Source organism: Cervus canadensis, chromosome X, assembly GCF_019320065.1.
Source record: "Cervus canadensis isolate Bull #8, Minnesota chromosome X, ASM1932006v1, whole genome shotgun sequence".
Taxonomy (NCBI): Eukaryota; Metazoa; Chordata; class Mammalia; order Artiodactyla; family Cervidae; genus Cervus; species Cervus canadensis.
The window spans coordinates 70,027,537-70,051,533 of record NC_057419.1 but is presented as its reverse complement, the minus strand read 5'-3'; the positions used below and the strand labels follow the sequence as shown (position 1 = coordinate 70,051,533).

The window sequence follows — 23,997 nt, the reverse complement described above, 5'->3', positions numbered from 1 at the left end:
CAAACTTGCCCTCAGGCCTAGAATGCCCAGACAGGACATTCCCTCTTAAGCCTTGTAGTTCTCTGTGAGGTCAAAATCGGAGTCTAAGAAGAATGGCCTCGGTTCAGAGGAGGGAGAATCTCAGGTTGGAAGGCCAGGTCCCAGGACTGGCCAGGATCATGGTGAGACCCCTGAGTGAAGAAAGAAGTATCACTAGACCCACAAATGAGGAGGCTTTGCAGACCCCTGCCCCTATTCTTAACCCCAGAGTTTCCAGGCAGAGTTATAGGGATGAGAAGCCTCTTCATTTCTGTCTGGTCTCAGCGAGGAAAGGAATTTTTCTGTCAGGATGGAAACCCCAGTTCTTAGGAAGGTGGCGTCTTGGCCATCACCACCGGGAAGATGAGGCCCATCAGTGCTAATGAGAGGGTCTCTGCCACCAAGGAGGAAGGCTCACAGAGTGGCGCTCCTCCTGTCAAGGAGAGATGCTCAGAGCAGTGCCCTGACTCCCCACTAGGGACTCGGAGAGGTGAGGGCTTGGTTTGTGGGCTGGAGGACTCAAGTCCCTAGGGCGAAGGGTCCCGGGCTCTGACAGACGACACGGTGAGGACCCTAAAGGATGACCCAGGGACCGCTGAACAGTGAATGACGGGGTCCCCACAGAGCCCTGGTCCTGTCATCATCCCTCAGAGATCCTGCATAAGGCAGCCATAGCCGGAAGTGTCTCCGCAAAACTTCCGTGCTGGTGGGAAGAGCTCGGACTGATGTTCAGTGCATTTGTGTGGCTAGGAGTGGATTCCCAGGACTGAGCTGAAGGCAAGGTGAGGACCTGAATGTGGTCTCAAGGGACCATTCCCCCGTCCTGTAACAAAGAGTACGCCCAAAGTCTCATCTCTGTGATCGGCAGGGGGCGGTTCCTACAATTCTCTTAGGCTGATTTTCCGTATATCTTGATCTAAGACATTCTGTAAGATAAGCGATTACTTGATTCTGTAAATGAAGGAAACCTAGGCCCTAAGTCCAGTCCCGGGAGAGCGCCGAGTGCTAACGAGGCATGGGGCAGTGAAGATGGCGACACAAAGCGGCACCCATGCGCTCAATTCCCGGACTTCTCCCCTGCCGAACTGTAAGAGGTGAAACTTTGTTTGGAGGCTTGTGGACACAGTTCAGTAAAGGGAGGACTGTCAGGCTCTGATAGATGTGAAGATGGGGCTGTGAATGAGGACTGTAGAACACCCCATCAGGCTTCTCCCCACACCCACCCACTCCCCCTCAGCCCCACCCCCACCCCACCCCTTCTGTGAGCTATCGGAGATCCTGGGTATCACAGCTTTGAAAGATGAGGAAGAGAGGGCCCAAGCCAGTGATGTCCCAGTGTTCCTCCAGCAATTCTTCCCAGGCCTAATGAAGCCTAGGCAAATTCTGTACTTTGTGGCTGAAGACAGTATTCAGTGTTCTATAAGTAGTATAGAACTGGGCATCCCTAAGGGTGCACAGTGTGTATAATTCCTTGGAGTCTGTGTTCTGTATGAGGAATTTAGAGAAAAATCTGTGTTTTTATGTTCTTGCTGCTTTTCAAAGGTTGCCCCTTAATGAAAGCTAATAATCTAAGTGTCCGAATGACATCAGTCACACTTAACTGTTGTTTATCGGTCTTAAGGATAAGAGTTTTTCTGCTGTGTTAAACAAATGGGGAAGCTTCCATGTTATTTAGTCAGCTGGTGCAAGGTAACATGGCATTACAATATGTTATTTCCTTGAAAATATGAAAAAATTAAGCAGTGAAATATGTGGGATCAAGTAATAGAGGGAAAGTAAGATGGACAGTATTTGGTTTCCTCATCTTTTGTAGTCTGTGTTTTACAAAATTATAAATGACAGTGTATGCTTCATTAATTCAAAAATGTAGAATTAAATTCTAAGAAATTCATCCTCATGCTCACAGGCTCATTTATTCCCTAAACATTAATTGAGCCTCTGCTCATAGAAGACTCCATGCTAGTACTTGGAGAGCTGAGAAAAAGATCTAGCCACTGACCATAAAATTATAGAGTTGAGAAGCAGCTGTCATGTAAAGAAAATGGTGACATGACAGCAGTCAAATGTGAATTCCCTGATGCAAGGTAGTGGTGGGCCTTGGGAAAATATAAGTCCTTCAGTGGGAAGTAATTATAAGTTGAGGGCATGGCGGGCTGGATGAGGCTGCGGTAATCCTGACCAGGGACCAGGTTCTTGCATGGTGGGCCCCAAAGTTTAAAGACAAAGCCTGGGATGGGAAACTGCCCTTGACAGTTATAGGCACACTTCACTCTGTTGCACTTTGCTTTATTGTATTTCACAGGTACTGCTTTTCTTTTCTTTGTTCTTTTTCTTTAACAAATTAAAAGTTTGTCAGCCGACCTTGCTTGCAGCAAGTCTTTTGGCTCCATGTTTCCAACACCGTTTGCTCACTTCATATCTGTGTCACATTTTGATAATTCTTGCAGTGTTCACACGCTCAGCAGCAAACATGATGGACTCACTGAAGGCTCAGATAATGGTTAGCATCTTTTTTCTTTTAGCAAAGAGGTGTTTTTAAGATATCTATATCATTCTGAGGCATAATGCTATTGCCCACTTAATAGCCTATAGTATAGTATAAACATTATAAACATAAATTTTATGAAAGCACTGGGAAACCAAAAAATTCGTATGACTCAAACGTGATATGGACTTTCCTTTGGGGGCTGAGAACCAAACCTGCAGTATTTTCCAGGTGTGACTGTGCTTTGGGATTGTGAGTAAATCAGAGAGAAATCACGTGAAGCTGGCATGGAATGTGTCCTGTCCTCTTATTCCAGTAGAGGTAAACACTGTGAGATTAGATGTTTTATTCATGTTGATTTCTCTCTATGGCATTTCCTGGAAATCAGAGTGGCACTCCCCTGAAGTGGGATGATGCCTTGAAGCTGCTGGACTGGCACACTCTGCTCTCGCTGGGGGAGCCAGAGCCCACACCACTAAAAAAACCAAAAACAAAAAAAAACTAATAATTCAAATCAAGTTATCTTGACTGTGATTTAGCAAACAATAGGGAAGGAATAGATACTTGTGGGTAAATGAATGAAAGCGGGAGTGGTTTATAAAAGGGGCAAGTGAGAGATAGGTAAGTTTGGGGTCCTTGAAATATTTTGGAACTGTGTTACATCCACTGAGGATGTCTACCTCATGGTGACCTTCAGTGACTTACTCTTCACAGGAAAACACTAGTTTACCTTGCTAACCAGGATTTTTCTCATAGAGGGTTCTTTGCCCTAGACCCCTGCTTATTCTCTGACATCACCTGGGTTGAAATTTGAACCACAGTGTAGTGGGTTGAATCTCCGGGGGACAAATTGATCACAGTAAGGACTGGCATCCTTGACAGTCTCAGGACAGGACAGGCAATGGGCCAGGCATTTTACAGGCATTATTCTCAGTCCCCGAGACAGAACTTCAGAAACCCATGTCACAGATGAAGAAATTGAGGCTCGCAGAGTTTGGAAAGGTATTCAGTTTCACACAGTTCCTAAATGACAGGGATGGAAGAAGACTCCTGGCCTAAATAAGTCTGGTTTAAAAAAAAGACAGTTTATTGAGGTATGATTGATATGCAAAAACCTATAGATATTTAATTTATTGATGAGTTTGGAGATAAGTCTACTCCTGTGAAATGACCACCACACTTAATGACATAAACATATCCATTACCTCCAAAATTTCCCTCTCATCCTTTTTTAAGTTTATTTTTAATCGGTGTATAGTTGCTTTACAATGTTGTGTTGGTTTCTGCCACACATCAACATGAATTGGCCATAGGTATACATATGTCCCCTCCCACTTGAACATCCCCCCCACCTCCCACTCCTTCCCACCCCTCTAGGTTATCACAGAGCACCAGTTTGAGCTCCCTGCATCGCACAGCAAATTCCCATTGGCTATCTATTTTCCACTTGGTAACATATCTGTTTCAATATTACTCTCAATTTGTCCCACCCTCTCCTATACCCCTGTGTCCACAAGTCTGTTCTCTTTGTCTGCATCTCCATCCTGCCCTCAAATACATTCATCAGTACTATCTCCTAGATTCCATATGTATGTGTCAGTATACGATATTTCTATTTCCCTCTCTGACTCACTTCACTCTGTATAATAGGCCCTAGGTTCACCCACTACATTAGACTCGCTCAAATATGTTCTTTTTTATGACCGAGTAGTATTCCATTGTATATATGTACCAAGGCTTCTTTATCCATTCGTCGATGGGCATCCAGGTTGCTTCTGTGGCCTATCTATTGTAACTAGTGCTGCAATGGACATTGGGGTACATGTGTCTTATTCACTTATCATTTCCTAAGGGTTTATGCCCAGTAGTGGCATTGTTAGGTCATGTGGTAGTTTTATTCCTAATGCTTAAGGAAACTTCATACTCTTCTCCATAGAGGCTGTATCAATTTCCAATCCCACCAACAATGCAAGAGAGTTCCCTTTTCTCCACACCCTCTCCAGCATTTATTGTTTATAGATTTTTTGATGATGGCCATTTTGACAGATGCCTTCTCACCCTTTATGTTTTGTATGTGTGATAAGAACACTTACCATGAGATTTGACCTCTTAGACAGTGTACAATATAGTATTCTTAACTATAAGCTCTATATTATATAGTAGATCCCTAGAACTTATTCATTTTGTATAATTAAACTTTGTAAGTTTTGATTAATACTTAGAATTGGAATACTGCCTGCCGTATCAGTGAATAAACACTGTTAGTTATCAACAGTTGCAGCCACCACGAATGGTGAGGCCTGAGGGAACACAGGATGTAAAAATACAGGATACAGGCCCCAGATATGTGAAGTTCATATCAAAGGAATGATTTCAGTGAGCCCCGATTCTTGCATCTTTCAATATATAGAAAAGTGCTACATTCCTTAACCTGGGTTATCTGGTTTTCTTTCATTTATGACGGGCTTCCCTGGTAGCTCAGAGGTTAAAGCGTCTGCCTGGATGCGGGAGACCTTGGTTCGATCCCTGGGTCGGGAAGATCCCCTGGAGAAGGAACTGGCAACCCACTCCGGTATTCTTGCCTGGATAATCCCATGGACAGAGGAGCCTGGTGGGCTACAATCCCATGGACAGAGGAGCCTGGTGGGCTACAGTCCATGGAGTCTCAAAGAGTTGGACATGACTGAACGACTTCACTTTCATTTATGATAATGTTTTGATATTCAGACTACCTGCCGTTTGTTGCAAAACTTCTATGTAACCTGGCTCCTCCCCTCCCTTCCTTGGAGCAGTTCTCTCAGGGTTACTCAAGATGCTGCCTCCTGGGTTGAAGTCCTAAATGTTTCTACCAAATAGAATATGCCTGTCAACGTTTAGGTTGTGATTTTTTTTCTTTTATTTATTTCAATTGGAGGCTAATTACTTTACAATATTGTAGTGGTTTTTGCCGTACATTAACATGAATCAGCCATGGGTGTACATGTGTTCCCTTTCGTGAACCCCCCTCCCACCTCCCTCCCCATCCCATCTCTCCGGGTTATCCCAGTGCACAAGCCCTGAGCACCCTGTCTCATGCATAGATTGTGAATGTTTTTTTTTAATTAATATTGATGTTATTATTAATATTAATTAATAATATCAATATCCAATTAATAAAATGTACTTAAACCCCAAAGATAAAAAATGAGTGTTGAAATCTCATATTAAAGGTTTTGGAAAATGAGATAAGGCATAACATAAAGAGTTACTCTCATAAATTATCATATTAAATTAGATACATATGACCCAAAGTTAAGTATTCTAAACATTTAAAATTATAAAATATATTAACTTTGATTAATGTGGAAATGTGAGTGTTTTTTAAGTCTACAGTTCCTTCTGATTCACCCTCACATAGACTGTGGCAACCACCACTCTACTCTCTGTTTTTTTGACTTTGACCATTTTAGATTCCTCATATAAATGACATGCAGTATTTGTCCTTCCGTGTCTGGCTTATTTCACTGTAGCATGATGTCCTCTAGATTTATCCATGCTGTCATAATTGGAGAGGTTAGCTTCTTTTTAAGGCTGAATGATATTCCATTGTATGTGTATTTTACATCTTCTTTATCCATTCATCTATCACTGGACACCTAGGCTGCTTCCCTCTCTTGGCTATTGTGAGTAGTGCTGCAATGAACATGGGAGTGCAGAGCTCTCTTCGAGGTCCTGATTTCAATTCCTTTGGATAGTAGTGGAATTTTGCGGAAAGGATCATGTGTTATTTTTGATTTTTTGAGGAACTGCTACACTCTTTTCCCTGTAAATTGGCTGTACCAATTTACATTCCTACCAGCAGTGTTGAATATGTTTAGTTTACTAAGAAACTTGCAAGCTGTCTTCCAAAGTGGCTCTCCCATTTTCCATCATCACCACCAAGGAATAAGAGTTCTTGTTGATTCACATCCTTGGCAGCATTTGGTGTTCTCAGTCCTTTGGGTGCTGGCCATTCTGAAAGGCATGTCGTGGTATCTGCTTGTTTTTTTAATGTGCAGTTCCCTAATGGTGTATGATGTGGAGCATCTTTTCATATGCTTGTTTGCCATCTGTGTATCTTCCTTGGTGAGGTATCTATTCATATCTTTTGTCCATCTTCTTCTTCTTAATATTAAGAGTCCTTTGTATATTTTAGATTAGAGCCTTCATCAGATATGTCTTTTGCAAAAATTTTCTCCCAGACTATGGCTCATCTTCTTGTTCTCTTGATGGTGTATTTTTATAGGGCAGAAGTTTAAAGGGAATGAAATCTAGCTTATCAGTTATTTCTTTCATGGATCCCCATCACTTTTTTCTGTGATGATATTTTGTTGATTGATTTGCTGTGTGGCACATGGGATCTTAATTCCCCAACCAGGGTTTGAACTCACACCCCTGGCACTGGAGGCACAGGTTTGTTTTGTTTTTTTTTTTAATTTTAACTTTTTTATTTTGTGTTGCGGTATAGTAAATTAACAATATTGTGACAGTTTCAGGTGAACAGTGAAGGGACTCAGCCATACATATCCACATATCAACTCTCCCCCAAATTCCCATCAGTACTGCCACATAACACTAAGCAGAGTTCCCTGTGTTATACAGTACATCCTTGTTGCTTATCCATTTTAAATATAGCAGTGTGTGTGTGTGTATATATCCATCCCAAATACCCTGACTATCCCTGTCCCACATCCTTCCCCAGCGGCAACCATAAATTTGTTCTCTGAGACTGTAAGTCTTTCTATTTTGTAATGAAGTTCATTTGTATCATTTCTTTTAAAATTATACATATAAGATATGTCATATAATATTTCTCCTTCTCTGTCTGAATCTCTTCCATCAGTATGGTAATCTCTAGGTCTATCATGTTGCAGATTGGTGGTTGCCACAAGAGGGGGTTGGAGGATGGATGAAACGGGTGTAAGTGACCAAATGGCATAAACACTCACGACTTTCACTTACAAAATAGAGAAGTCTTAGGGATATAATGTACAACATGTTGACTGTAGTTAATAATTGTTGTTGTTAAGTCGCCAGGTGGTTTCCTACTCTTTGCAACCCCATGGATTGTAGCTTGCCACCCTCCTCTGTCTTTGGAATTTTCCATGCAAGAATACTGGATTTGGTTGCCATGTCCTCCTCCAGGGGATCTTCCCGACCCAGGAATTGAACCCGCATCTCCTGCATCAACAGGCAGATTCTTTACCACTGAGCCACCAGGGAAGCACATAGTTAATAATACTGTATTGTATATGTGAATGTTCCTGAGAGAATATATATTTGTAAAGTGAAGTATAGTTGATGTGGGCTTCCTGGTGGCTCAGATGGCAAAGAATCTGACCGCAAGGCAGGAGACCTGGGTTCAATCCCTGGGTCAGGAAGATCCCCTGGAGAAGGGAATGGTTACCCACTCCAGTGGGTAATTCTTACCTGGAGAATTCCATCGATAGAGGAGCCTGGTGGGCTACAGTCCATAGGGTCAAAAAGAGTTGAAAAAGACTGAGCAACTAACACTTTCACTTCATTTTCATAGTTGATGTACAATATTTTATGCTTCAGGTATGCAACAAAGTGATTCACAGGTTTTAAAGATTATGTTCCATTTATAGTTATTATAAAATATTGGCTATATTCCCTTTGTTTTTCAATATATCCTTGTAGCTTATATATTTTATACATATTAGGTTGCACCTCTTAATCTTCTATCCCTGCCCTTACCCTCCCCCTTGCTGCTTTCCACTGGTAACCACTACCAGCTTGTTCTCTATATCTGTGAGTCTGATTCATCTCCCTCATCTGTTTTATTTTTTAATTCTCCATATAAATGGTATTCTACAGTGTTTGTCTTCCCCTATCTGGCAAGTTTCAGTTAGCATAATACCTTCCAATCAATCCAGGTTCTTGAAAATGGCAAAAGTTCATTCTTTTTTATGACTGAGTAATATTCCACTGTGTGTGTCTGTGGATCTTTCTGAATTAGTGGGGTTTTGTTTTTCATTTTTAGCAGTAATTTAAAGTTTATTCAAGCTTTAATGCAGGTTATTCTCTTCTGACTTTAAGGTAGCATTGCATGGCATACTTCTGAGTACATTCCTGAAAAACTCTTTCGTACTTATTTCTGTTTTATAGATCTCTGCGACCTCTGGCACTGGGGAGGCTATCATCTAGGTTTGGATCACATAGCAGGGAACAAATGGATACCAGAACTTTAGAAATCATGAAAGCAAGAGACCACCGTGATCTTAGAATATTGAACCAAGTGCTGCCATTAGTGTTCATGTCTGGATGATAAATTCTGTTGGAAATGCACCCTTAGGTAGTGTGAACGGGTAGTCTTTAGGGAAATGAATTGTCACGCAGAATACACTGCCTTGATATGGGCTGCCGTTCTTTTTCATAATTGTGGTCTGCCAATGAAATGTATCCTCCCCAACTGGACCTGCAGAATATTGGGCTGGAGGGTCACTGGCCACATCGCTAAGTTCCTTACTAATCCATTTCAGCGCCATAGTCTGTGCTTTTTGTCTGACTCCTCACGGTCTCAGTGTGTGCTCAAAGGTCCAGCCAAAACTCCTGATTATCTGGTGGCTGGCAAGGGCTCTCTCTTCATCTCACACTGGCTCTGCAGACACAGGTGCCTCTTAGTGAACAGGGAGGTTGGACTGGGGCGGGGTCACCTACGGAGAGTAGATGGGGGGAGGGGAGATGAGCAGTGGAGACCCTCAGACTCGGACAAGCGTCGAGTACCATCCAAATGGATGAAGGAGACCATCCAAATGAGTGGGCCATTTTTCTTTAAATATACACGCAGGAGTGGGATGGCTGGGTCATTTGCTAGTTCTCTTTTTAGATTTGGAGGAACCTCCTTACTGTTATCCATGGTGGCTGCACCAGTTGACGTTCCCACCAACAGTGTACAGATCTTCTCCACATGCTCACCAACATTTGTTACTTCTGTTCCTTTTGGATCAGAGCCCTTCTGATAGGTATAAGGTAAATACCTCATTGTGGTTTTAAGTTGCATTCATATGATGATAATGATGTTGAATATCTTTTCATGTGCCTCTCGGCCATTTGTATGTCTTCTTTGGAAAAATGTCTATTTAAGTCTTCTGCCCGTCTTTTTCTTGATTTTTTTTAAACTGTTGTATAAACTGTTTATATATTTTGGATATTAACCCCTTATTGGTTATATCATTGGCAAATATTTTCTCCCATATAGTAGGTTGGCTTTTCATTTTGTCCATGGTTTCCTTTGCTGTGCAAACGTTTTAACTTTAATTACAACCAATTTATTTCTTTTTGCTTTTATTTCCCTAGCTTTACGAGACAGATCCAAAAAAATATTGTTATGAGCAGAACACTCTTTGACATAAATAATATTATCTTCTAGGAGTCTTATGGTTTCCACTCTTATATCTAGGTCTTTAATCCCTTTTCCGTTTACCTTCGTATGTAGTGTTAGAGAATGTACTGATCTCATTCTTTGACAGCTACATATCAAAGAATGAGATGAGAGCATAAGTACAATTTGGTAATGTCAGAAAATTAAATATGCTTTTACATTTGAGCCAGTAATTCAGTGTTTTCAGAAATTTACCTGAAGAGACATCCACAACCATATGAAAAGACATAAATGCCCATGCACATGTTAATTGAGGGAACATGATATATCCACTGAGTGGAGTACTACACAGCTATAAAAAGGAATGAGTACAATTTTGTAAAGTAATAAGGGATGCTTCCATGATAGATATAGATATATAAAAGAATGTGGGAGTTTGGGGCTAATGTCAGTGATACTAAGTCCAGTGCCTCTGCATCCTGGTACGAAGAGGCTTTGAGAGCTGAAGAAGAGAGAGCCAGAGCCAGAGCTGCAGCCAGGGTTCCTATGGTGCCAGGGCCAGTGCACTTTCCCGAGCATGACCAAAGCTGCTCCCACCCCTAGTGACGTCTGAGCAGATACTTCACATTGCATTTCAAGAAAGCAGGCAGTCTTCCATCTAGCAGAGGGCCAAGGTGGGGCTCATGGAAATTCAGCATATAACGTACTTGTGTTCCTATACAATATGCACAAATTGGAGATTTTTCTTTTTTTCTGTTTTTAAATGTTGTTCCTTTTAATCAAAGATGTGTTTAGCTTCAGAGTCTAAGCATACTAATGGCATAGCTCCCACATGTACTACAGATTATCAAGTTGAAAAGTAAGAATTTTCGTATTACATAGCACAGACTGAAATCCTTGGATCATTTCTTGTCATTCAGAACAAGACAACATGATATTGGAATATGGATTTTTTTTGTCAAAATGGAAATATTTCCACAGTGAAGTCTGTGTGATTATAAGATACAGAAAAAAAAAATCTTGAGAGGTATTCACTTTTTGGTTTGTTTTATTCGATTTAGTCTTTCTTTGTAAAATTGAAGTGTATTTACCTGGATTGGCTTCGCTTATTTAAGAATGTAGGAGAAGTGAAATCCCAGTAAACTTGACTTCTTGCACACTTACACTATAATTGTTCAAATATCAATTTAGCATCTGCTCTTTGGAAGGCTTCTGAGTGGTTTTGGGGATGCTAAGAAAATTAACTCAACCCCTTCTTATAGAATTTTAGAGTCTAAGAGCAGTATTCTTATAAAGTAGCTGGTGAACTAAGATCTAGGGGCCCAATAAAAATGAGGTGTATGGAGGTGAGGGAATTGAGGGCTTTTCATGAGGAGTCTAGTGTAAATACACTGAAGCAAGGCACTTGAGACTTTAGGATAATAAAAGTCTGGCAGTGGAAGGTAGTTTTAAGTTAGGCTACATGGTGAGCCCACCAGGGAGACTGTGGAAACACTGAATAGGGACAGACCCTCAGATGGCGGGTCTCAAAGTTGAGAGACTTAGGCCTGGAATGGAAAACTACCCTGAACAATTGCTTTGGAATGATGGGGCTTCCCAGGTGGCTCAGTGGTAAAGAACCTGCCTGCCAATGCAGGAGACATGGGTTCAATCCCTGGGTCAGGAAGATCCCCTGGAGGAGGAAATGGCTACCCAGTCCAGTAGTTTTGCCTGGAGAATCCCGTGGACAGAGCAATCTGTTCAGTCCATGGGGTAGAAAATGGTCAGACACGACTGAGTGACTAAACAGCAACATGAGTAAACCAGAGAGAAATCCCCCGTGGGGTAGGGCTGGAATGTGCCGTGTGCTCCTGTCCCAGTGCACGTGAACACAGTGCTCAACCTAGACGTTTCATGCACATCAACTGCAAGGAGATAAACTTTGAAATAAAAGTAATAGTCGAATGAAACTGGAAACTCAGAAGCCAGTCGGCTGACACTCTTTGCTGTGAGTCGTGGAGACAGAGCTCATGTTATTGAAAGGGTATTCCATTCAGCATTTTTGGCTGTGTTGATAATTCCACAAAGTGTATGAGATGAGTATATTTTAGGTGATGGTGAAATTGATGAATATAGGGGCTTATTTTATTTGGTTACTTATTTATTTGGCTGTGCTTGATCTTGTCTTTGAAATCCAGGATCCTCGAACTTCCTTGCAGCCTGAAAGTTCTTTAGTTCCAGCATGAGGAATGTTTTAGTTGTGGCATATAGGATCTTTTACTTGTGGTGTGTGGAGTGGGGTCTAGTTCCTGGATCGGGGATGGAACCCAGTCCCACTGCATTTGGAGCACAGATTCTTAGCCACTTAGCTACTGGGCCACTAGGCAGTCTCTGCTACTGCTGCTAAGTCACTTCAGTCCTGTCCGACTCTGTGCGACCCCATAGACGGCAGCCCATCAGGCTCCACCATCCCTGGGATTCTCCAGGAAAAGAACACTGGAGTGGGTTGCAATTTCCTTCTCCAAGGCAAGTCTCTAGGAGTTGTTTAAATGAAAGAGCAGCTTGGAAGGAAGGAAGCGTTAGTCTCAGAACCAAACGCTATATTATGTGAATTTCATTTGGCTAAAAAAAACTACCCCCACACTCAAAATATGATTTAGTACTGGAAATGAAAGATTCTTTCTAAACAGCATTTTGGACTGGTTTGGTGTTCTATGTCCAAGAATGCCACAGATTCTCTGACATCACCTGGATTTAAAACTTCATCAGGGTAGGTGGTATCCTCTGGGAACAAAATAATCATAATCATAGTAAAAACAGATACTGTGTAAAGTCTCAGTGTGGTCCAGGCACCAAGCCAGGTGCTTTAGCTACATGCCACTGGCCCTACAAAAGCCACTTCACCTGAGGGTCCCAGAGTTTGGGGATGGACCCAAGTCCACATAAATGATAAGGGACAGAGCTGGGACTACAGCGCTGGTCTGAACTTGTCCAGAGCACATACCCTTCCATTTGTCCCGGCCTGAGGTGCTCAAGAGGCAGTTAATTCACTGTCTTCTAGCACTCCAAAATGTATCTTGAGTGACAGAAAGAAGGACTCTGTGAGCAAAACACTGGGTTGGGATACATAGCCAAGGCAATACAAACACCAAAATAATTAAGAGGCATGAATACAGGAGAGAAGGAGATAATGCCCAGTAACCACATGATCATCTGCATGTGCAAATTCAGACACCCCTCAAGTAATCGAGGGCTTACAAGATTATCTGGCACTATCCTTCTATGTAGAAAGGAAACATTTTATTTTTTAATTAAAAATAGTTATTTTTTGGCTCTGCTGCATCTTGGTTGTGACACTGGAAATCTTTGATGCCACATGCAGGCTCTTTAGCTGCAGCCTGTGACTTTTTTGTGTTGTGGCACGTGAACTTTTAGTTCTGGCATGTGTAATCCAGTTATCTGACCAGGGATCGAACCCAGGCCCTGTGCGTTGGGAGTGCGCAGTCTTAACCACTGGACCAACAGGGAGGTGCTGAGAGTAAATACTTCAGAACTACCCTAAATCTCGTGGCTAAGAAAGTAAAGAATCCATCTGCAATGTGGGAGTCCTGGGTTTGATTCCTGAATTTGGTAAATCCCCTATAGGAGGGTATGGCCACATACTTTAGTATTCTTGCCTGGAGAATCCTCATGGACAGAAGAGCCTGGTGGGCTACAGTCCATGGGGTACAAAGAGTCAGACACAACTGAGCGACTAAGCAGACCCCCTAAATCTGGCTGAAGAGGAGGAATATATCAGCTCTTTTCTCTGACAGCATAATATCTGTCCTGAGTTCCTTCATTTCTGCTCCGTTTTCCTAATCTAACATCACTTTTGGGACCGAGTCTCCTTTTCTCCCAGATTTTCTAGAGGGTATCTGCTCAATGTGTGTAGGAATATGCATTTCCCAGGAAGCTTTTAATCAAGGGACAGAGGCTGATATGGGAACCTCCATGAAGGAGGGCTGAGGAGACAATCACCCCTGAATACAGGGGTCACCGAAAGACTAAGAAGAGGAAACTTGGATCAGTAGAAGGAGCAGTGCCTACATGTGGTAGATGTAGTGAGGATGCTGAGCAGGAGGAATCTGGAAGGACTCAAATTGCATCCCCACTGTCTGTTCTCAGAGGCCCTGATGGACTAGGATCACAAGAGGATCACCCTGACTTCCAACGTGGAATTCTCAGGAGACTAGGACCTTGATGTAAGACAAGAAGCTTCATAAAGTAGAGAGTGGAGTTACAGGATTTATCATGTGTCAATATGAGTTCCTGAAAGTGGACTCATGGTAGCACACACCATAAAAGGAGGCCCTGGAAAATATCTGATGCTGGGCTCCCTGGGAAGCTCTGGGGACAGATGTCAGGTTGATTTCAGTCTGGCAAGTCTCAGTGAGGTGAAATCTCTGTCTAATAAGATCAGCCTCCGTTTCACCGAGGAATGGACCTGAGCCCAAGCAGGACCTCAGATGACAATGCTGACTGATAGAGGGGAGCCCTGGAGAGGGAGCCAAACAGAATTCTGTAAATTCTTAGCCCTGAGAGATGAGAAGAGCTACTTCTAAGTGGTCCCCTCATTCCACCTGTGTGATCTCGGGGAGGGCAGGGCCTCCTCTAGCAGGATTAGGCCCCAGATCTGCAGAGGGGGACGTCTTGATCATAACCAGACTTAAAGTGAGGACCATCAGTGCTAGTGAGAGGGTCTCCCCCAACGAGGGAGGCTTACAGAGTGGCGCCCCTCCTGACAAGCAGAGATGCTCAGAGCAGCGCCCTGACTCCTCTCACTAGGGACTCAGGGAGGCGAGGGCTTTGTTTGGGGGCTGGAAGACTTGGATTCATAGCTGGAGACGTCCCGGGCTCTAACACACTGCGCAAGGAGGACCCAGGGACGGATGAATATTGAGCTACCGGAGTTCCCGTAGCACCCTGCCCCTGCCGTCATCCCCGGGAGACCCCACGTAGGACCGTACGCATCTCCCATCCACTTCCGCTTCAAAGGCGAGGAGCTTGACTGGGAGTCGTGGCGTCTCTTCGGTGGCGTTTCAGTGTCCAGGACTTGTCCGGAACCAAGGTGAGGAACGGAATGTAACTGAATGGACTTTGCGAACCCACTATTAAGAAAAGTGACCCAGCCGCATCCCACCCCTGTTATCTGGCTCTTTCGAGTCCCTCAGAGCTATCGGCGGAATGCGGTCTAGCGTGTCTCAGGTGAAGGCGTTGGTCTGTAGGGGTACGCCCGGATTCTACCCTTGAAGGAGCTCTCGGTCCTAGATAATGGCCCTGAGGGTAAATTATCAGACTTCATGGGGGCCACACTGAGCGGCCCCCGTGCACGCAGCTCTAGGATGCCCCACGAGGAGCTGGCTGACGTTGGTGCCCCCTGCCATTTGCTGGAGGTGCTCTCAGGGAGGTGAGAACCTTGCTCTAAAGAATAAACCTAGTTCAACAAAGTGACCTAGTCCCCAACACGATTCATGGTTGTGACGCTGAGTGAGGATGTGGGCTCCTCCCATAAGAAACGGAGTTCTAATCCGGCATTTTGACATGACTATTCCCAGGTGATGTCAGGGAAGTGAGAGACCATGTCAGAACCGGGAGCGTCAGGTTGCAAAGGGAGAGTTTCAGGTTCCCTGGTGGGATGGTGAGAACCTCGGGGGCTGTGGGGATGTTCCACACCATATCATTCAGACCACATCCTCCCTGTCATCATCCCTTTGAGACATCAAGAATACATGGCGGTTCCCACTGCAGCCTAAAGGGGATGCAAGTCCCCTCTGACCACTCTGCCCTGGTCTGAGGGGCATGGTCAGCACACTGAGAAATCTTAGATCCTATCATAAATCAAATGTAGGCCTTGGTTGCTTCTATGTCCTGGCTATTGTAAAGAGTGCTGCAACGAACTTTGGAGTAGAATTGTTTTTTAAGTTACTGTTTCCTCAGGGGTTATGCCTAGTAGTGGGATTGTTGGCTCATGTGGTAATTTTTTAAATTTTTTTTCATTTATTTTTATTAGTGGAAGCTAATTACTTTACAGTATTGTAGTGGTTTTTGCCATATATTGACATGAATCAGTCATGGATTTACATGTGTTCCCCATCCTGAACCCCCCTCCCTTCTCCCTCCCCATCCCATCCCTCTGGGTCATCCCAGTGCACCAGCCCCGAGCACTTGTCTCATGCATCCAACCTGGGCTGGCTATGTGTTTCACACTTGATATTATACGTGTTTCAATGCTGTTCTCTCAGATCATCCCACACTCGCCTTCTCCCATAGAATCTGAAAGTCTCTTCTATACATCTGTGTCTCTTTTTCTGTCTTGCATATAGGGTTATCATTAACATCTTTCTAAATTCTATATATATGCGTTAGTATATTGTATTGGTGTTTTTCTTTCTGGCTTAATTCACTCTGTATAATGGGCTCCAGTTTCATCGACCTCATTAGAACTGATTCAAATGATTTCTTTTTAATGACTGAATGATATTCCATTGTGTATATGTACCACAGCTTCCTTATCCATTCATCTGCTGATGGGCATGTAGGTTGCTTCCATGTCCTGCCTATTATAAACAGTGCAGTGATGAAGATTGGGGTACACGTGTTTCTTTCAGTTCTGCTTTCCTCGGTGTGTATGCCCAGAAGTGGGATTGCTGGGTCATATGGCAGTTCTATTTCCAGTTTTTTAAGGAATCTCCACACTGTACTAGTGGCTGTACTAGTTTGCATTCCTACCAACAGTGTAAGAGGGCTCCCTTTTCTCCACACCCTTTCCATCACTTATTGCTTGTAGATTTTGGATAGCACTCATTTTGACTGGCGTGTAATGGTATCTCATGGAGGTTTTGATTTGCATTTCTCTGATAATGAGTGATGTTGAGCATCTTTTCATGTGTTTGTTAGCCATCTGTATGTCTTTTTTGGAGAAATGTCTGTTTAGATCTTTGGCCCATTTTTTGATTGGGTCATTTATTTTTCTGGAATTGAGCTGCAGGAGTCGCTTGCATATTTTTGAGATTAATCCTTTGTCTGTTTTTTCATTTGCTATTAATTTCTCCCATTCTGAAGACTGTTTTTTCAGCTTGTTTATAGTTTCCTTTGTTGTGCAAAAGCTTTTAAGTTTCATTAGGTCCCATTTGTTTATTTTTGCTTTTATTTCCAAGATTCTGGGAGGCGGGTCATAGAGGCTCTTGCAGTGATTTATGTCAGAGAATGTTTTGCCTATGTTCTCCTCTAGGAGTTTTATAGTTTCTGGTCTTACATTTAGACCTTTAATCCATTTTGAGTTTATTTTTGTGTATCGTGTTAGAAAGTGTTCTAGTTTCATTCTTTTACAAGTGGTTGACCAGTTTTCTCAGCACTACTTGTTAAAGAGGTTGCCTTTTTTCCATTGTATATTCTTGCTTCCTTTGTCAAAGATAAGGTGTCCATATGTACCTGGATTTATCTCTGGGCTTTCTATTTTGTTCCATTGATCTATATTTCTGTCTTTGTGCCAATACCATACTGTCTTGATGACAGTGGCTTTCCAGTAGAGCCTGAAGTCAGGCAGGTTGATCCTCCAGTTCCATACATCTTTCTCAAGATTTCTTTGGCTATTCGAGGTTTTTTGTATTTCCATACAAATTTGAAATTATTTGTTCTAGTTCTGTGAAGAATACCGGTGGTAGCTTGATAGGGATTACATTGAATCTATAAAATGCTTTTGGTTCAGTTCAGGTCAGTTCAGTTCAGTTCGTTGCTCAGTCGTGTCCTACTCTTTGTGACCCCATGAATCGCAGCATGCCAGGCCTCTCTGTCCATCACCAACTCCTCGAGTCTACTCAGACTCATGTCCATCGATTCAGTGATGCCATTCAGCCATCTCATCCTCTGTCGTCCCCTTTTCCTCCTGCCCCCAATCCCTCCCAGCATCAGGGTCTTTTCCAATGAGTCAACTCTTCGCATGAGGTGGCCAAAGTATTGGAGTTTCAGCTTCAGCATCAGTCCGTCCAATGAATACCCAGGACTGATCTCCTTTAGGATGGACTGGTTGAATCTCCTTACAGTCCAAGGGACTCTCAAGATTCTTCTCCAACACCACAGTTCAAAAGCATCAATTTTTTGGTGCTCAGCTTAACAAAAGGAGCGCATAACAAAAGGACCAACAGGGAGGTGCCAAGAGTAAATATTTTAGAACTAAATCTGGTGGCTCAGATGGTAAAGAATGTGCCTGCAATGCTGGAGACCTTGGTTCAGTCTCTGGGTTGGGCACAACCCCTGGTGGAGGGCATGTAACACACTTCAGTATTCTTGTCTGGAGAATCTGCATGGACAGAGGAGCCTGGCAGGCTACAGTCAATGGGGTCACAAAGTGGGACATGACTGAGCGATTAAGCACATACCATAAATCTGGCTGAAGAGCAGGAATATATCACCTATATCTCTCTGACATCATAACATCTGTCCTGAGTTCCTTGATTTCTGCTGCATTTTCCTAATCTTACATCACTTTTGGGACTGAGACCCATTTTCTCCAAGATTTGCTAGAGGGTAACTGCTCACTGTTTGTAGGAATATGCATTTCCCAGGAAGCTTTTAATCAAGGGACAGAGGCTGATATGGGAACCTCTATGAAGGAGGGCTGAGGAGACAATCATCCCTGAATATAGGGGTCACCCAAAGACTAAGAAGAGGAATCTTAGATCAGTAGAAGTAGCAGTCCCTGACTATGGTAGATGTAGTAAGGATGCTGAGCAGGAGGAATCCAGAAGGACTCAATTTGCATCCCCACTGTCTTTTCTCAGAGGCCGTGATGGACTAGGATCACACTAGGATCACACAAGGATCACCCTGACTTCCCACTTGGAATTCTTAGGAGACTAGGACCTTGATGTAAGACAAGAAGCTTCATAAAACAGAGAGTGGAGTTACAGGATTCGTCACGTGTCAATGTGAGGACCAGAAAGTGGACTCATGGTAGCACACACTATAAAAGGAGGCCCTGGAAAATCACTGATGCTGTGCTCCCCAGGAAGCTCTGGGCACAGGTGTCGGGTTGATTTCAGTCTAGAAGGTCTTAGGTGAGACCTCTAATACAATCAGCCACATTTTCGCAGAGGGATGGACCTGAGCCCAAGGTGGATCTCACATGCAATGCTGAGTGTTAGAGGGGACCCCTGCAGAGGGAGCCAAACAATTCTATAAATTCTTAGCCCTGAGAGACCCAGAAGAACTACTTCTGAATTGTCCCCTCATTCAACCTGTGTGATCTTAGTGAGGGCTGAGTCTCCTCTAGCCAGATCAGAACCCAGATCTGCAGGTGGTGGTGTCTTGATCATAACTGGACTTAAGGAGAGAACCATCAGTGCTAGTGAGAGGATCTCTCCGCCAACGAGGGAGGCTCACAGAGTGGCAATGCACCTGACAAGCAGAGATGCTCAGAGCAGAGCTGGACTCCTTCTACTAGGGACTTGGGAAGGCGAGGGCTTTGTTTGGGAGCTGGAAGACTTGGGTTCATAGAAGGAGGCGTCCTGGGCTCTGATACGCCGCACAAGGAGGACCCAAGGACAGATGAATATTGAACTAGTGGGTTCCCGTAGCATGCCGCCCCTGACGTCATCCCTGGGAGACCCCACATAGGACCTTACGCAGCTCCCCTCCACTTACGCTTTGAAAGCGAGCAGATCGACTGGTAGCCGTGGCATCTGTTCTGCGTCTGTTCAGTGTCAGGACTCGTCGGGAGCCAAGGTGAGGACCTCAATGTAGTTTAAAGGACTTTCCCAACTCTCCCAGTAATAAAAGTGACCCATCCACATCCCACCCCTCTAATATGGCACTTATGAGTCCCTCAGAGCTATCGGCTGAATGCGGTCTAGTGTGTCTCAGGCGAAGGCGTTGGTCTGTGGGGGTAGGCCTGGATTCTACCCACGTAGGAGCTCTAGATCCTAGCTAATGGTCCTGAGGGCCGATGAGCAGACTTCGACACCACAAGTGCGCCACACTGAGCGGCTCCTCTATACTGGGCTCTGGGAGGCCCCGGGTAGAGCTGGCCAACTGTGGTGCCCCCTGGTGTCCTCTGGAGGTGGTATCGGGGAGGTGAGAGCCTTGCTCTAATGAAATAAACCCAGTTCAACAAAGGGACCTAGTCCCCAACAATATTAATGGCTGTGACGCCATTAATGGCCGTGAGGGGGCTCCTCCCGTTAAAATGGAGTCACATAAAGTGCCAGTCCTATTTTCAGGACTAGGAGAATCGGAAGTTTTGACATGACACTTCCCGGGACATCTCAGGGAAGTGAGAGACCAGATCAATGGGGGCAGCCTCAGGTTGGCAAGGGAGGGTTTCAGGTTTCCTGGTGGATGGTGAGAACCTTGAGGGCTGTGGATGTTCCACACCACGTCATTCAGACCACATCTCTCTGTCGTCATCCCTGGGAGACCTCAAGGATACAGGTCAGTTCCCACTGTGGGCTAATAGGGAAGGGGAAGTAAGGATCTTGGTCTGAATGGAGTGGTCAGCAGAGGGAGAAATCTTAGACCCTGTCATGAGTTAATTGTAGACCTTGATTACTTTTATGGCTGTTGTAAATAGTGCTGCAGTGAACATGAGTACAAGTGTCTTTTTCCGTTACTGTTTCCTCAGGGTATATGTCCAGTAGTGGGATTGTTAGCTCATGTGGTAGTTTTATTCCTAGTTTTTTTATGCAGAATGAATTAAGTTATAAAGAGGAAAGCCAATATCATATATTAATGCATATATATGAAATCTAGAAAGATGGTACTGATGAACCTATTTGCAGGGCAGCAGTGGAGATGCAGACAGAGAACACACTCGTGGACACAGTGGGGGAAGGGCAGAGGGAGGGGCAGACTGAAAGAGTAATATTGAAAACATACACATTACCATATGTAAAATAGATAGAGGAAATTAGTCATATGACACAGAGAGCACAAACCCAGTGCTCTGTGATAACTTAAGAGGGGTGTGACGTGGGAGGGAGTTTCAAGATGGAGGAGACATAAGATATACCTGTGGCTGATTCATATTGATGTGTGGCAGAAAATGGTAGAATATTATAAATTAATATTGTAGTATTGTAAAAAATAAATTTATTTTCTAAAAGACATATAGAAAAAAACAGAAGCAAAAAAATATTTTAGACCTTGAATTGAGATCTTGTGAGAGTCCACAGGGACATCAACCTGCCTGCAACAGATTTTGTTCTCAGGAGACCGTGTTTGGTAAGATAAGGTCATCTTCACTTCCTACTTTTGGGACACAGGGTGGTTGGCTCTTACTATCAAGCAGTCATCACTTCAGGAGAAAGTTGAGCTTCTCTACCAGGAGCTCAATTGAGGAACGTGAGTGAGGACTCAGTGCATCCATCCCAACCCTCAGATTTCAGCCCAGGAAATGTCAGGGATGGGCTGTGAGGTTGAGCACCTTCTTTCCTGTTTTGTACAAAGTCTAGGGGAGGGGAAATGTCAGTCCGAAGGTGCAGCCACCAGTCAGCAAATGGAGAATGGTGCCGAACATTTTAAGGAGCCAAGGTAAGGACCATGGATGATGATCCCAGTGAACTCAGGATAGAAAAGACCCTACTGAGCTCTCAGCACTGGCTATCTATCTCCTGACAGGGAGGTGGACTGAGGCATCCCTTCACTTGCTTCTGGATCATGTGGAGGTCTAAAGTGTCTACATCAGAGTAGCAGAGGGAAGGGTGCCCAGACTCCGCCAGGACTTGACGTGATAATACTGAAGTAAAATGTAGAAAACCCCACTGCTAGCACCTGCTGTCACCTGAGTAAGCCCAAAGCAGGGCTGAGTGGATGCAGAGGAAAACTAAGGCCTCTGTTCTTCCTCTGTGGGATTCTGTGGGGACAGGCTAAACAGGAAAACAGGAGCCTTGTGGGTTCCTCGGGCAGTATCCTCAAGGACACCTGCAGAGATGGCCTTTGATTAAGTCAAGGTAGAATCTCCCTGTTTTAAGGTGCTCATATCACCTCATTTTTCATCCTCCAGGTGCCCCAATCCCCTATTGGCCCAGATTCCTGCCTGCGGTTCCTGTCCACAGTCGTCATGCCCCGTGGGCAGAAGAGCAAGAACCGTGCTCGTGAGAAACGTCGCCAGGCCCGGGCTGAGACCCAGGGTCTTCATGATCAGGCCACCACATCTGGGGGAGAGGAGACTGCCTCCGCCTCCCTTCCTGATGCAGAGAGCGCTCCCTCAAGCTCATCTGCTGCTGGCACCCCCAAAGGGCCTCAGGGAGCCCAAGGCACCACCAGTGCTGCTACAGGTGCTGTACGCAAAAGATCTGGTGTCAGTGGCAAAGCACGCTCAAGAGCTGGTGCAGGTGGCAAAGCACGCTCAAAATCTGGTGTAGGTGCCGAGGGCCAGGTTCAGGGAGGTGAAAATTCCTCCCAGGCCTCAGCTGCTGAGAGTGCTCGCACAGATCTTCTGACCAGAAAGGCAGAGATGTTGGTGCAGTACATGCTGTATAAGTATAAGGTGAGGGAGCTCATTAAGAGGTCTGAAATGCTGAAGGCAGTCAATAAAAGGTACAGGGAGCAATTCCCTGAGATCCTCAGCAGGGCCTCTGAGCGCATGGAGCTGGTGTTTGGCCTGGTGCTGAAGGAAGTCAGGCCCAACAGTCACTCCTATACCTTGGTGAGCAACCTAGATCTCGGCAACAGTGAGTCTATGAGAGGTGATTGGGGGCTGCCGAAGAATGGTCTTCTGATGCCTCTGCTAGGTGTCATCTACCTGAATGGCAACCATGCCCCTGAAGAGAAGATCTGGAAGTTCCTGAATATGCTGGGCATCTATGATGGAAGAAATCACTTCATCTTTGGAGAGCCCAGGAAGCTCATCACAGAAGATCTGGTGCGGGAAGAGTTCCTGGAGTACCGCCAGGTGCCCAGCAGCGATCCCCCTCGCTATGAGTTCCTGTGGGGTCCTAAAGCGCTCGCAGAATCCAGCAAGACCAAAGTCCTGGAGTTTTTGGCCAAGGTCAACAGTTCCGCCCATACTGCCCTCCCGCCGAATTATGAGGAGGCTTGGAGAGAGGAAGTAGAGAGCACCAGAGCCAGAGCTGCAGCCAGTGCTGGCCCTTCTGCCTCAGCCAGTGCTGGCCCTTCTGCTTCAACCAGGTCTGGCACTACTGCCTTGGCCACCGCTGGCCCTTCTTCCTCGGCTACTGCGCACCCCAGGGCCGCATCCAGCTGCTCATCTCACCCCTAGTGTGGTCTGAAGCCTGTTCACTCTGTGGCCGGAGAAGCCTGTCAACCTGTGTTCCTGATATGCGTCAATAATTTGTTGACTTTATGTCCCCCAATTTCCAGTTCTTAAAATTTTTCAACAGAAAGTTTATTTAGATTCATGACATAAGTATATGAATAACATGGGTCACACACAGTTTGCTGTTTGTCTAATTTAGCAGTAAGAATTTTGTTTTCTGAAATAAATATTGGAAATCCTCACATCACTTTTGTGATCCAGGATGAGAATAACATCACTTTAGGATAAGAGTGTCCTTAGAAATGTGAAAGTCACCACACTAATGGAGGCTCAGAACATCGATACATTGTTAGGGAGATAGCTGAAATTTCTTCCTTTTTGGCTTGCTTTAACTCTGTGTTTAGTCTCCCTTTTCGCAAATGTAAAAGATACATACTTGCATCTGCTTATGGTTTATGTTTTTCAAGAATGTTTGAGAATATAAATGACAGCAAATGATTTATTCATGACTCTTCTTTTACACAAACATTGAGAATCTGCTCTTAAGAAGTCTTCATGCTTCTACTGGTGATGTTTAGTCAAAAAAAGTCCTAGCCTCTGTCCATTCATTATAGTTTCTCAGAGATGCTGTCATTCTATGGAAGAGGCTGAGATACTCTCTACTTCAAGAAGAACAAGAAAGAAGCAGGGTAAAGAGGGGTTGGAGAGAACATACTGTATTGGTTTCATTACTAAGCGGAATTTTGGCTGATTTGGGAGGTTGGGTATTTTTTTTTTTTTTTGCATTTATGCACTGCATAGTTTCTGACATCTGATAGATGAAAAAAAATCCAGCTGATGTAACATCTGAGGTCAAGATAATCATAGTAATAACTGCCATTGCTTGTAATGTCTCAA

At 44.2% G+C, this 23,997-nt stretch overlaps 1 protein-coding gene and 1 pseudogene across 5 annotated transcripts; one reads left to right on the top strand and one right to left on the bottom strand.

Moving 5' to 3' along the window:
- The first annotated feature begins 600 nt into the window (after positions 1–600).
- On the top strand, positions 601–23,844 carry LOC122435960 (melanoma-associated antigen B2-like). 5 transcript variants are annotated; one of them, XM_043460076.1, is made up of 2 exons: positions 601–800; positions 21,886–23,844. In XM_043460076.1, exon 2 carries the CDS (start codon positions 21,943–21,945, stop codon positions 23,101–23,103), a length of 1,161 nt encoding a protein of 386 aa, XP_043316011.1. In that variant the 5' UTR covers positions 601–800; positions 21,886–21,942; the 3' UTR covers positions 23,104–23,844. The 5 variants fall into 5 exon arrangements, with proteins under 5 accessions (XP_043316011.1, XP_043316009.1, XP_043316010.1 ...); XM_043460074.1 differs by lacking the exon at positions 601–800 and adding an exon at positions 14,719–14,955; XM_043460075.1 differs by lacking the exon at positions 601–800 and adding an exon at positions 19,512–19,610.
- LOC122435598 lies at positions 8,561–9,030 on the bottom strand (annotated as a pseudogene).
- Positions 23,845–23,997: the final 153 nt, after the last annotated feature.